Genomic DNA, 15422 nt, shown 5'->3' with positions numbered 1-15422 from the left:
AAAGAAAGATGATACTGAAAAAGGATGAATTAATTTAATAGAAATAATCAAACTTCCTGAAAGTGATCTGGTCTTGATGGTGAAATCTAAGATCATTTGTATGCTCAGGCAGACCTCCAAAATACATTGTGCATCGGTCTTTCTCAGTACACTGTTGCTTTGTTGCATGATAAGTTACTATAGAGTAATTTCTACTATTAGCTTTAGCACAGGAGTGTCAGATCAGCATGCCCACTGCGCAGGGGCAAAGGCAAGGATATTGTGGTAGCTTAGCTCTTGCTGATGGAGGGAAACCTGAAATTACCACAGAGTTTACTGCAGTCTTAAGCTGTGTTTTAGACCTGCTCCTTTCAGATTTCACAGAGCAGAGTTTCAGCACAAAGTTGGGCTTGACCTGTCAATGACAATGTAAAACAACTGCTTAAATATTGTTTATCTTCAGAGTTTTATAGACAGGGCAGACAGATTGGAAATGTGTACACTTGTCCTGGGTTCAGCAGTAGCAGTCATACTCATTTGCTGTTGTTGAGTAACACTTAAGAACAGCAAAAGGTCAGCTCTCTTGCCTGTGGTCAGTGGTCATTTTGGAAAGAATGTTTTATTTCTGCTAGGGAACTATTGATGTAGGCAAGAGAGAAGTGATGAATGAAACCCCTTGCCGGCACTGGCAGGAGAAGTGCTGCAGTTGCAGAGCAGGCACAGGAGCATGGGGAGCAGCCCCTGCTTTTTCACTTCTCTACAGTGTTCAGTCTTTTCCTCTAGTGATGCTGGTGTTTAGCCCGTGCATCCACGGCTTGACATCTGAGTGGGGGGCTGCTGTACATCTTGGTTTTAGACATTAGAAGATGATTGTGGGATTTTCATCCTACTGCAGATTCAGTCTAGTGACCTGAAGGTTAAAGTGTCTTCCTTCAATATCTAAATCCAAACTCTTACTGCTTCCAGTAGAGATGATCAATAGCATGTCTTGCATTTTTAAATGCAATGCTTGCTTGGCCCACGTTAGAGCTAGACATGGGGATTTTCCAGTGGAAAAAGAAACTAGAAGGAGCAATCATGGCATTATTATCTATAGTTTGTTTATAACTGTGGATTCCAAACATTTTAACCAGCTACAAGTCGCCTTTGATAATTTGAAAGGAAGCCAAGTATAGCTTTTTAACCTTTCCTCCATACGTCCTGCCCCTGTTTTCTAGATCATAGGCTTTCATAGGCTGAATAATACTTACTGATTTATTTGCATCCATGTTAAGTGAAAATGAAAGCACTGCTATTTTAATGATAATTTCAGCTTACATTATGTTAAAACACCTTTCTTGGTAGATGGCATTGCAAGAACATGGATCTGGAGACAGTGGGCAGTATGTGGGTGCTTGTCTGTGCATCTAAGTTGTTTTAGGGAAAAGAAGCCTATTAATTTTACAAGAAGGCTAATTAAAAATTCTTTGTGCACCAGTTCTTTATCTTTTCTCTCTGAAGTAATAGACCAAAATTATATAATTGCCTTCATTTTGGCCTGAGAGGGATTGAAGGGGGGCTGTTCCTTTTTCTCAGTTAAATGCTGGTTAAATTTTAGTCTTAGGAAAACCACTGTAATGAGAAGAAATGTGAGCCCTTGTAAAGCTAGTAATGTCCTTCATTAGAGTTGACCTGGTGTATGATTGTTTGGCCAGATGGCACTGTGGAGGAAATGTACTTTAAATTTTTAATGTGCAAAAGAAATCTTTGATCTACTGTTACAGTGGATCATCAAACCTACAAAACATAAAAACCATGAGATGTAGTCACCCAGAATTTCTAGAAGCAGTTGAAGTAAGTTGGATATTAAGGCACAGAACTCCTCCAGGGGAATAACAAAGAATAATTTATTGAAGGTGTTTGTATTGGATACACTTTGCGTTATGGGGAAGGAGTCCTGATTAAACGGTAATGGTAAATGCTTCTTTTTCTTATTTGATGTTAACTATTTTATGACAGCAAGTGTTCCAAAATGCTTTGATTGTAGGTGTTTGGATGGAACATCATGCTTCTTTCATTTTATGTATGTGAACAATGCAGCTGATAGCAAATTAACACTGTCTATCCTTAAATACTTGAAAACATTATGGAAAAAGTACATTTCAGGTTCTTTTGATTTGCCTTATGATTTAAGGAGCCTCTTGGGACTGCCTGCATCACACTTCATAGCTTTCCCTGTAGCCTGAAGGCTAAAATTATTTCTTTTCTTCCCAAGTAAAAGTTGAGTCTCTTATGGGTGAGGCCTTGAATACAACACCCCACCAACCGTGCAATTTAAAAATAATGTCTTATATGTTGGTATGTATTAACATGAAAAACCAAAATGTACATTACTGGAGTATATAAACTCACTCATTTAGCTCTTTCGAACTAGCAATAGTATATTTTGGTATCTCAAGCAGCAAGTTGTAGTCTTTGAGGCTTGGCAGAGTCATACCTCACAGTAACAAAGAACTGAACTTCTGTGCTTTAGTGTGTCATTAAGCTGCAGTCTCACGTTTCAATGCCTGGGAACTGATTTACTTGTTTGATTTTCTGAGGCATATAGTAATAATAATAATAATAATATTTTATAAGCATTATTTAAAAATGCAGTAATATACCGGCATTGGGTCTTTGGCAGGCCAGCACTGAAGTGTGCACACAAACTACCATCATTTATTTTAGTTTAGTCTCATCCAGTTTTAAATAAATGGAAATCAATACTGCTTGCGGTTATCAGTGGCTATCTTGGAGAAAGAGGTGACGTGGTAAGACCCCATTGTACAAAAAACCACAATGTATGAATTTTATGTAAATTCCTCTTTTGTCTTTCTTTTTCAGGATCTTTTAGTATAGTTTGAAAATACAGGCTATTTATTGTTATGACTGTGGTGTGTGCCCCTATGTAAAATGCATCCCTATGTAAAATGTATGTGTTGTTTGCAATTTTAATATAGAAACAGAAAGCGAATGCTTCTGAAGTCGAATGCCGTTTTGATGCTGGCTGATGTATTGACGTGGACTTTAAGCCTTGGATTGACATGGACTTTAAGCCTGTTAGAGGCAATGAATGCTCTTTTTTCTTTCAGATATGTGTCACAAAGATGTCTACACGGAACTGCCAGGGAATGGATTCAGTGATCAAACCTCTGGATACAATTCCTGAAGATAAAAAGGTCCGGGTTCAGAGGACACAAAGTAGTTTTGATCCATTTGAGAAACCAGCTAATCAAGTGAAGAGGGTTCATTCGGAGAACAATGCTTGCATTAACTTCAAAACTTCATCTGCAGGAAAGGAGTCACCTAAAGTCAGGCGGCATTCCAGCCCCAGCTCTGTAAGTGCACAGTCCTCACACCGGCACGCGTACCACATGGTGGAATTAATAGCACTAGAGAAACGTTTTCTTGTTTAGGAAGGAACTGATTACTTGGAAACAAACCAAAAAACTTATGGCTGCTATAAAAGATGTTTCCCATATATATTTGTACTGCTGTGTATAAAATGGAATAAGAAAATAGAATTTGAAAATGAATATATTTTTACATTCCTCTCAAATATTCGCTAGGGTGTCTTACGGGATTCCTAAGCAATTTCCTCTCCTGATCCTGGTATGGCATTACAGCTGCTCTAATGTTTATGTTGCAAATTTTGCAGAGGGTTGCTTATTTGTGAAGAGCAATTCTTCCCCATGAAGTTTAGGAAACCATATGAATTGCCTGTTTTATTTTTAGATTTAGGTTTTAAAGAAACAGATCAGATTTGACAGATTTTTTTTACACTTTATCTTTTTAAAATCAAGTAGTAAAAATAACGCTTATTTCCATCTCAGAAACTTTGTGTGCATGAGAGAGAGAGGAGAGAGAAACAACTGAGAAGGGTTTGGCAACACATCATCATTGTTGTATTATTCTCAAGTATTTTGAAAGAAACTGGAGAAATAAAATGTCATATCTTGCATGAATAATGCCCAGAACAGGTTTCTCCCAAAAGTCCTTCAAATTATTGAAAAGCTATTTCTGTTATGCTTTGCCAAGGAAAATCCATAATAATGTGACCTTTGAGTTGAATACTAAGGGATCTAAGCAGAATGGATCTAACACTTCAAATCTTAGTTGGCGAGAAATGCTTTAGAAGGTTGATTGCCTCTTCTTTTTTCTTTTCTTCTTTTTTTTTCTCCATCTTCTGGACAACTTCTGTCCTCCCTACAGAAGTTTGACTGAATCGTGTCAGACTTATAAGAAGAAATGACAGAGCTTCATTTTCTGTAGATGAGCTTTGTTTAACCCATGTGATTTTACCGGTAAGATGTCAAGCCTCCAGGGGACCTTCCTTTTTAGAAAAGGTTACATTTTAAAATGTAACCATCTGTAGCAAAAACAAATCTGCTTTTTCATCATCACCTGGCATTATATAGCTGCTGCCAAAGATGTCTCTGGTGTGTTCCAGATGAGTCTGTAACAAGCAGTTCTTGCCATAAAACTTTTACAGTCATTAAAGTATGGATGGGGTGATTTGCGCTGTGCATGATGTCTGAGTATTGTTTGGCACCACCACCACTCAATTTAGATGGCTTTTTTTTGTAAGTCTTCCCTGAAGTGTTTTTGTATTAACTCACTTCCCATCTCTGATGTTCTTGTTCCTCTTAGAAGTTATTATTTCTGTTAATGCTTTATTAACTTATTTTCTATTAAGACTCAAAGAATTTTAGTTGCTTTGTTTCCAGAATTTTGAAGTAGACTTTTTGAAACTGTGTTATTGGCATCTTGTACTTTTCCAGCAGACTGATACTCTACTTCATCCATTCAATCTCATATGACCCCAGTATTTTTTTAATGTAAATGATGTTAATGCTTCATCTCCTAGTATGCAGGTGGTTAGAGCCCTAGCTAAACATACACTTTTGTTAATCTTCTGTTATGGTGACTCACACAGACTTGCTGAGGACATCTTGTATTAAAGTAGGTGCATAGGAATTTCCTGAAATACAATTCTTATATCTCGACTTCCTTTAATTCTCCCTGATTTTTATAGCTCTGTTCAGTGAAGTCAGTTCTTCCTTCTGCTTTGAGGCATTGTTAGTAATTTTTGACTCTTCCTCGCAAGGAGTGATCCCAAGAGCACCTGGCAAGGAATAACTTGTGGAATAATGTTAGCATTCATGACGAGGAAGGTGGAAGAGTAGAAATTCACATCAAAAGGTGATTTTAGCCCTCTGATGAGTGCAGGTCACACCTGGTCCTGCCCAGCAGACTTAAGTTCTTATGTCCAAGGCAGAGGCTTATGATCAAGGCTTATGATCAAGCCACTCCCCTTCCTCCAGAGCCTGAATAAGCTGCCCCAGGCAGGAGGTGTAATGGTGCACATTTCTTTCAGCATAGGTCTGTGTGGTTAGTTGCAGGAATTTGTCATTCTCTTTTTTTAAATTACACTTAAACTGATGAAGGGTTTTGAGTTTAATTTTTTTTCTAGTCCTGATGTATCGCAGATGTCCTTGCTACTTCTTCTGATCATTACTTTTTTTTCTTCCATTGCAGAGGACTGCTGCGTATTCTTCCTAATTAAGTTAATACTTGATTCTCTGGAAGTTCTTCTGCTGAATAGATTATACGAGCCTCAATGGGCATTTCAGTTTCTGTAAATGCTCTTGAGCATGCTATGGACTCTGGCTTCTACTGGCTATAGTTTTGTAGTTGTGTTTCAGTTTTAGCTTTGCTTTCTGTAAGCTTTATTTGAAGATACTCTGAAAGATGTATGCTACCTTCAATCTGCACTTTCTATGCTTGATTAGTGGAGGGGCTGAATTAGAGATAGGCTTCTGTTTAGTCTCCTCCCTTTCATCATGTAAACTCCTCTGTAGCCATCAGGTGCAGAAGTGATGTCTTACAGAAGGTACATGGCTGAGTCTTGCAGTCTCTGTATCACTGCTTTAGCTCAGGTGAAAGTCCTTTATTTGTCTCAGAAATAACATTTTTCAAGAAGTGAGCTGAAAGACCTTGTTTATAGTTCCCTGTGCCATCAGCTTCTGTGCTGATTAGTTTCAGAAGCAGTCTTGGCATGCATCAGTTTCACTGTTTGGGGAAGATCACCAAATAATACTCTGCAGGTAGCACGTTACCCATTTTGTGTTTTCTGTGCCTTTGAAACGTGCTGCACCTTGTGATGAGAAGATTACATGCACACGCGCGCGCACACACACACACAGAGACACAGAGGCTGAGGAAGCGGGAGCTCCATGTTCCTGCCCACAGGTTGTCACTTGGATAAATCATTTGCTCTTGAACATAGAGTAATTTTCTGCAGTTAATGTCACACATCATTCCAACCTGGTAGAAATCCTGTGCAGTTAATTAGTGCAGTGGCATACAGACAGAAGTTTGTTTATAAGAACAAAAAAATAACATGTTAAGTTTTACACTTCCACCTGAGTCTTTCCACCTGACATTTACATACTCATTATGTAAGCCAGCTACATTGCATTGCGTTTTCTTCCCCTCTTTAATGTAAGAAAACATCTAGGGGTAAGATTTCCAAATTACTTAAGCTGATTAAAATTGGATGTTGTTATGGAATGAGATTTCCAGCACAACAAACTTAACCCGTTTCTCACATCAGAATAATGGGTAATACTCCCCTTGGAGGTAGTGAAGTAGGTGTTCGCCTACCACCTATCAACCACTGTTAGAAGAGGGGAACTTGGCTTGGTAAACCTTTGCTCTGATCCAGACCAACACAACAGATATATGTATGTATGTTCTGTACATGTAGCTATAGTTGCACGTACTTCTCTATCTGTCTGTATCTATCCCAAAAATCTTTTGCTGAGTCTTTTACCTACCAAGGAGAGAAATTTGCTTTTTTTCTTTCCTTAGCTGGACACAATAAAAAATGCAGAATTCAAAACTAAATTTATGGCAGTCTTTCCAAAATAACACTGGCTTTGAAAAACAGTTTGACTCTAATTCTCTGAAAGTTTATTTTGAGATCCACACTCTTTAGGCGTGTCATTATTATTATTATATATTTTTCTCCAATGCCAGGTGAAGTTTTATTACATTCACTATGCACATTTTCTACACTATAGAATAGTACTTTTGCATTATACGTGAATAGAATTTGCAAGTTTTATGAGCTAGCGATCTGGTTGTCATGGTTTAACTCCTGCTGACAACTAAGTTCCACACAGCCACTTGCTCACTCCCCTTAACCCCCCCAAAGGTGGGAAGGGAAGGAGAGCTGGGGAAAAAAAGGTAAAAAACATGTGGGTTGAGATAAGAACAGTTTAATAATTGAAATAAAGTAAAATATAATAATAGTAATATTAACAACAATTATAGTAATAAGGAGACACAGAGAGAGTGGGAGGAATAAAACAAATAGAAAGGAAAAAAACCCAAGTGGTGCCCAATACAATTGCTCATCACCTGCTGACCAATGCCCAGCTCATCCCTGAGCAGTAATCAGCTCCTCCCAGCCAACTCCCCACAGTTTGTATACTGGGCATAATGTGCTGTGGTATGGAATACCCCCTCCTGACTGTGCTGCCTCCTGGCTTCTTGTTCTTCATTGGCAGAGCATGGGAAACTGAAAAGACCTTAGCAACAACTAAAACATTAGCTTGTTAACAACTTTATTCCCATACTAAATTCAAAACACAGCACTGTACCAGCTACTAGGAAGGAAATTAACTCTATCCCAGCCGAAACCAGGACACTGTTCAAGATTTAATTACACAGTGATAGGCATCAGTTTGTTCTCTTTTAATGGCTTAAGATTCATGTCAGAATTAAAATGCCATGCTAAGGTATAAGTACTACCTTTCAGTTACTTTTTAAAAACTAAATGCATCAAAACGCTAAAAAAAAATTCAGATAAAAAACATTGGATAAGCAATGCTTTATTGTATGGATTCTGCCCTCTGTCTGGGAGAGCAGCTTTTCTTCTGTTTCTGTAACTTATATTAATATTCAGTCCTGTTCTATTCAACTTTCCTCCAAAAATGTGCAAGCAAAAAGCGAGAACTGATCCTATTAACACACTGTAAATCAGTTGTATAAGAAATCTAACTTCAAAGCAGACGCTGAAGTCAGAGATTTGTCTAAAAGTTAGGCATCGTTAGTGCCTGCCTAAACGCTTGGTGTGCTGTTCTTGCCTGTCTTCCTCTTCAGGTTACCCAACTGTCTCCAGTTTTAGGAACCTATTAATTACTAGAGTAACTGCATACTTCCTGTTTGATACTTTCTATTGAGGTAAGATAATTTCAGAGTTCAGTGTAAAGAGTGGATCTTCCTTTTCTGGCACAAGGGAAGCTTTCATAATTGTTAACGTGAGGGATACACTTTAGATGATGAGGCAGATAAAATGTGGAGGTTGGTCCAGCTTCTGTGCTTTAGCAGCCTGGAGAACAAGTAAAGAGCTTTAAAAACTGCATCCAGCCCTTCCACAGAGTCATCTGTGGTCACTTCTGCTCAGATTGGTCTTAATTTATGGCTGCATATTAAAAGGTTAGAAAGATGCAAGCAATAGGATGGATCAGATAGTGAGAGACCTGAGATTAAGGCTCAGTTTGGATTCTCCAACATCTTTGTATCCCTTGATCACTGGAAAACAATCCAACTTGCAAGGTTTAAAAAAAAAAAGTGTGATCAAATTGGTCTGTTACTGTAGGTTGAATGCAACCTGAAATCAGTGTGAAACTTGCATATGGTTTTGTGAAAACAGCTCTACCATTGTGTCAAAGAAAACAAAATATAAAATGGAAAAAAAAAGTCTTCTGTTCTTGTGATTTAATCTCAGTTAAGCCTCTTGGCCTACCTTTTACTTTGAAGTTTTTCTAGCAATGATTTATTTCTTTTGAGGCATAGAACAGATCTTTAGATTTGACTTTCAATAAATTACAGTGGTACTGTGAGCATTATATTTTTCCCTTGAGGATGGTTTTATGTCAAAGTTTAATACTCTGCAGTTTTGTGCTTTTGGGTTTGGTTTTTTTTGAAAGGTCTATTTAAAATTTCGACTCGGGAGTGTGACAGTTAAGTGTGACATTCACAAGCTGTTTTGCAGTTATGAAAAATGCATGAGAACAGAACCCACACAACTTCTATAAGAATAGTCAGGTGATTTTCAGTGTAATTTTCCATTAAAGCTTTCTTTACTACATGGATTTTGAAAATTTCTAATAGAGGTATTCACATGGCAGTGTAGTGCTAGGACTCATATTGCAAGATCTTTGATTAAATCTATTATCCCTCCTACAGGCTGTATCAGTGAAGTGGCTATTTGAAATGACCTGGTCAGAAAAGTCAGTTTCCTCTCATTTCTTTTTCTCTCTGTTATTTTTAATACTCTCGCGTCACTTTGAAATACTAGCTTCTGCTATTTCTGTGTTCAAGAATTTGGCATACTCTTTCTATCCTTGTTACTATGATCTGTATTTCCTTAACTGGAGGGAAAAAAATATCTCATCTTGATTACTCTAAGATCTGCTGCTAAAGATGCTCACTCCTAGTGCGCAGTGGTGCTCTTAGACTAATCTTGCACTGAGAAAAATGTAGTCTAATAATAAGAAAACTACCTTAATGGAAACTATCTGGGAGGAAAAAGACATAAAGGCAAACAAGTAAAAGTCCCAGTGGGTTTCCTGAAGGGAAAGAGGTGCACCATTCTGCATTCCAGTTGCCAGTGTCCTCTTGGGGATAACATTCTTCCATGACCAAGCTTTCCAACAATTCTAATCTGAGTGAGGAAGTGGGCACCTTGAAGAGGAGATCTATGCTGTAGGGTGACCTGGAAAGGCTGGAAGAGTGGGCTAACAAAAACCTTATGTTCAACAAGGACAAGGTCATGCGCTTGGAGCACAAACCAAGAGTGCAGCACAGGCTGGGATCTGGCTGGCTGAGGAGCAGCTGTGTGGAAAGGGACTTGGGGTTCCTGGCTGAAATGGTTATAATTTTCAACAGTCGCACAGAACTTCAGATTATTTAAATTTCTTCCATAGCCCTTTAGTTAGGTCCCTTTAAGCCTAAGGCTGAATTTTTTGGGAAGTTTTGTATTTTTGCTTTATCTCTGTCAGACTTTACTTCCTTTTAATACAGAAATAAAAGGTGAGAAGTGTCTGAATTTCTTACCTTTATATGCAATTTGTAATTGTAAGTTTGAATCAATGTGTGAGGCTTCACTTAAAAATAAAATTAGAAAGCATTGGGAAAATGGTAATTTTGTTCCTTCAATTTCTAAAGTCATTTCATGTGCTGAGTGAGATCTGGCTTGGTGTTTCATTAAGAAATACCATGCAAATTAGTCTTCTGCTGCCTCTGAAGTGCTTTTCTACACCAGATACCTTCAAAAATCGTAAGTCTTTTACGATTATAAGTGCAAGGAAAAATAATGTCCATTTTCACAAAGGGAGATCTAATATTGTGAGAACATGTGCAATCCCATCTAGTGATCCAGCTGGAAAAGAGCTGAGCTGCACTGTGGAGCAACCCCACGCAGTGCCCCAGGGCTCAGCCCCGCAGCATCAAGGCTGACTTGCCACCCTCCTCAAAGCAGCCCGAACCGCTCATCCAGTGCCTGCTCATGCTGGACAAGAGCAGACCAGAAGCAACCAAAAGACAAGCAGAACCCCAACCCCTTAGCCACTGCCTGTCCCATATGCAGTAAAATCACACAGCTGATACCCTCCTCTTTCCAGGTTACAAGTTGTTGTGACCTTTACACTATGGTTTCTAGCAGTATGAAATAAAAGTAAATCTCGGTGTGAAAATAAGGGTGGATGTGAAACACGTGTATAAACCTTGTCCTTTTTCTGTCTTGCTTTGAGAAATCCAACAGTGAACTATTCACTGTTAACTAGCATTTCCATTCCAAACAAAGCTACTCGCTGTGTGTTTGCTGCAGCCTGCAATTTAGAAAATACTTTGCTTTCCCTTTTTGTTACATGGGAGACACTTTTCTATAGTTTTGAAATGTTGCATTAGTCTGTAATTGGATACTTACACGCGAAGGCTACTTGAATCAGTATTTTATTCACTTCTATTAGTAACATATTTTAAAAAAATGATTTAATAAAAAAAATTAATTTCTAACCAGGCAGAATTCATTTCTGAGCACAGATTGGGAACCAAGAATATTACTGCCTTATAAATAAACCTCCAAATAATGTAACAGGAAAAAGATCTGGGAGTTCCCATGCAACAAATTTTCATCAATCTAGTAATATTTAGAAACTGCATAGCAAAATAATAGGTTGTTCAGTGTATTGGAGGGCGATGAAAGGGGTCAGTTTTACAAACATACATGTGTATATCCTGATACCGTTCAATGGGAAGCACAGATGTTAGTCTCAAAACTAGGTGTATATACATCAAAGTTCCAGAATTTTGGCTTAGGATGAATGTAGAATCATTGAGTAAAGAGAATTTTTGCATATTCTAATAATGGTTAATTAGAGAGGTGCAATGTGGAGATGTGTGATTATAAATGGTTATAGTGGAGAGGTGTGAGATACCAAATAATTTTACCTGAGATGCTCTTGTCTGTTTAAATAGAAGTACAGTTTTTAGGCTCATTTGATTTGAAACTTTCAAACATGGTTTCAAAGGTATTTACACACAAATGTGTCCTGTACTGTAATGTTTGTTTCCTTTCAAAAAACTTGAAGTTGAGCACTCTTTCTAAATTGGACATAAGATCCTGAATGTGAGTGTAGACTGTGTGCAGCTGCACATGGCTTAGAGTCTCTTCGTTGAATTGAACCCTAAAGATGCTGGATTTGCTTGTCTGCTTTGCTGTGTTATAACACATCAGTCCCTGTATGTGATTTCAGCATCAGTGCTGACCTTCCCAAGTTTCTACTCTATACTCTTTTTGTTCCTTTAGGTATAGGGCATCTGAGCCCTGGAGTCTAAATTATATGTAGGTAATGCTGAGGGCAGGTGTAGGTCAGTCCTTCTGGTCCTGGGGGAAAAAAATAAAAAGCCCTTTCCTTCCAGACAGCTGGAAAATGGGGAAATTTGGGAGAAAGGGGTGCACTTCAAATAAACCCAAACATTTTCTAAGAACTTAGTTGGCAAGCTTTCATGTCAGGTGAATTTCTGTTTTTGCAGAGTTGTGGTGTCCTCTGTTAGGCCTTTGTAAAACAGTCAAGTACCAGTCTGTTGCTAAAGCCAGCTGAACTATCTAGCCCTTTGAGCAAAAAACATTGCTTAGCTTCGTTTGGTTTTAGACTCCTACCTAAGGAGGATGTTAAATCTATAGGACTTTATTCAATTATGCGGGATATACATGCCATTAAAAGTATGGTGTGATTATATACACAGTCTGAGGACTGTGAACATAATTTGTAATCAAGATACTCTAATAAAAGGTGCTTTCCTTTAGTATTTTGACCATTTTTTTAACAATGATTGGTACACTGTGACATTGACTACCTGGAGCAATGTTTTGGGGAGCCTTAAAAAAAATTTAGAAATACAAACAGCTCTTTTAATCTGATTTTTTTAGGGCAGATTAAGACTGTTGCTTTAATCTCTTAATGAAGATAAAATGGCTTAGTTGTTAATTATCTTTTTCACCTGTATGAAGTGATGTATGTGAAAAATAAACCAGAAATTTCTTTGATTAAGGACATAATCCTTTTGATAATTCTGGTGATGTCAGGCTATGGTTGGTATCGGCAAACAAGCATCTGGGATGTTGAATGAAGTTTTATTTGGGTAGCCTATTATTTCGTTTCATTAATTCCGTGCTTTTTTTTTTAAGTGTTGGCTGCTGAAAGCGTGCAGGTCTGTGAGTTTTGTCAATGACATTTGGTATCTAAAGGCTGAATCAAAGCAGTTAATGTTGTGGGTGCAATATGTATTGAAAGGTCATCTCTTCTTTTTGTTTTGTTTTGTGTAGCCCACAAGCCCCAAGTTTGGAAAAGCAGACTCATATGAAAAACTGGAAAAACTAGGGGAGGGTTCCTATGCTACAGTGTACAAAGGGAAAAGCAAGTAAGTGGTGGTTTGTTTTTTTGGTGGATTTTTTTTCATGTAACTTTCTGTGTAAATGAAAATACGCAGAAAGTATTAACTGATTTTACTGCATTCTATATAGATCCCCATGAATTAATGCAAAGTGCTACTGATTGCCATGTGCTGTAGTGAAAGAGGCTGAGGCTATATTGCATAGGTAACATATTACCTTCACATCTGAACAAGATGAGATCCCATTTTGTTAATCTGATATTTTGTTTGTGCTTTAATGTTGTACTATTTTCTCAATATCCACACCAAACTAATTTTTAGGGGTAAAAGATTTTTCTGATGTTCTGAGAGTAATTCTGAATTTATGCAATAAGTTGTTAATATTTTGTTTGTGGTAAAATAGCTTGACTAAAATAACATGAAGGGAATTAATGGGATTTTGGACAAATTTAGTTTGTTTACAAGAGTTTATTTACAATTGGTGCAACTACTCCAACTAAGTATATATGTAATGTGCATACATATAAAATATTTTTCAGCCACTTCTTTGATGTTATTTGTGGTAACTTTTTTATCCACGGTGCCCTAAGTGCTTCTATGTTGTATAAAATAATTCAGTAAACACATTTAAAACACACTTCTTGAGCTAGTGCTTCAGCTGAGAGTTCTATCTTTTGTCAAGCAGAGTGTTCTGTGCAAATTCATATATTTAATCAAATTTTCAATAATAATAAAGCAGTTCTGAGAGTGGGGACAGTATCTTTATTTGAAAACTTTGTCTAATGAATGATAGGTGAGGCAACTCTACCATTCTCAGCAGAGAGCGCATGACAGCCATGACATAATAACTACTGAAACAAGGAAATCTGTGTTAGCATTTTCCAGGGTTATTAAGTTAGCGAGTTCTGAAATATTTTTTTTTTCACTGAATATTTGTAATAAATCATATCGAGGGGTGCCCTCATCTCTCAGTAGTGAGCATAGTGACAGATGTTATGAATAAAACCATGTTCTAAATGTAGAAGTATTTACAGTTGTGCCATGCCAAAGCATGTATTGTCTTTCATTGTCAGCTTTCTTAAAAAAACAAACCCAAACCAAACAGTTATGCTGTACTGTTTTATTAGGGTCTAGGTAATAAAAAACAGTATGGATTTCAACTTGCACCTTATTGCTAAAACCCTTCAGTAAAATCACAGCCCCTATCTGGTGATAGTTATCCCATATGCCTTGGCTTTCAGTAAGATTGAAGTAGGGCAGCAGGGTTGCTGGATGTCCCATCAATGAGTGAAACAGACTGAAGGTTAAAAACAAAGCAAAGTGCTTCCCTGAAACTATTTAATTCAGTGGCGATCTATTGTATATGATCTATATGATCTGTATGAACATATATCTGTATAAACATGAAATGAAATATACATCGGTTAGAAATGCTCATTTGTTTTAATAGAACTGATTACAGATCTGTAAGAAATACCTCAATGATTTTAATGGTAGTTGAATAATAAACTGAAATTACTTGGCTGTCTGCATTTTCCATTATAAATAGCAAACTCTAGATAGCTCGTGTGAATTACAACAATTATATGTAACTTTATTCTGCTGCTTCATAACATCTTTTCCAAGGTCTTTAAACTGTATTTTGGAAAAAGTATGTGTAACTATAGAGTGTGGATAACAATGCATATTCAGAGACTATTCATAGTGTTATAGTAACATTCCTTCACCTGCTTAATTCTGTTTGGCTTACTTCTTTTTTCCTGCTGAGAATTGAATAATTCCCATACAGATTCAGCACCTCCAATCCAGACCTCCATTTCTTGAAACAGAAAAACAGCTGAATTACTTCACATCAGGAGGAGCTTGTACTTTAGGAACAGGGGAAATACTAGGGCAACACCACAGGGCCTATCTGCTATTTCATAAGGAGTTGTTGGCTGAAGGTTAACGTACCCCTGTTGCCTTTTCTGTTCCCATGAGAAACAGAAATGTCTGGCCTAGGTGGTATCCACAAAGAAGAAAGAGCATCACTGTTATGATGTTCTCCTGGGGAGGATAAATGGGGGTGGTGGTGAATGGATGGGCCAACATTGTCTCTGGCCATTGCATGAGAGCCTAATTTTACTGCTGGTTTTCTGGCAGGCTGGCCCTGAGTGTTCAGAGCTTCATCTAAAATGGTACAGGAAAAAGTAGAGAAATTTTTTTCTGGCACCTGATGCAGGTGAGACTGTGATACACATCACTGTGTTCCCCTGGCTACAAGCTCAATGGGAAGAAAAATGATCAAAGAGAGTGAAAAGAGGGCTGTTGGTTTGGTGTGTGCCCAGTTTGGCTGCTGAAGGGTTAAGCCCTCATCATACACTGCAGAGTGCAGATATGACATGGTTTTGGAAAAGTTGGAAATACTTGCACAGCATTTTGTTCAAAATGTCTAAGAATCTCTAATTCTCAATCAG

The 15422-nt window shown here is 37.7% G+C and overlaps 1 protein-coding gene across 5 annotated transcripts in view; it reads left to right on the top strand.

Moving 5' to 3' along the window:
- The window catches only part of CDK14 (cyclin dependent kinase 14), a 318587-nt gene that overhangs the window by 83999 nt on the left and 219166 nt on the right, over nt 1–15422 (top strand). For all 5 annotated transcript variants that reach the window (XM_057432447.1, XM_057432444.1, XM_057432448.1 and 2 more), the window contains 2 exons: nt 3090–3335; nt 12899–12993. In XM_057432447.1, the coding sequence (XP_057288430.1) occupies nt 3105–3335; nt 12899–12993 (326 nt within the window). In that variant the 5' untranslated portion in view covers nt 3090–3104. The remainder of the gene's footprint in view (nt 1–3089; nt 3336–12898; nt 12994–15422) is intronic.

This window comes from Pezoporus wallicus, unplaced genomic scaffold (assembly GCF_028554395.1).
Source record: "Pezoporus wallicus isolate ANWC-B61680 ecotype Strahan unplaced genomic scaffold, APGP_CSIRO_Pwel_v1 scaffold_2584, whole genome shotgun sequence".
NCBI classification, from domain to species: Eukaryota; Metazoa; Chordata; class Aves; order Psittaciformes; family Psittacidae; genus Pezoporus; species Pezoporus wallicus.
Note: the sequence above shows the minus strand (reverse complement) of the source record. Positions and strands in the feature narration are given on the sequence as shown.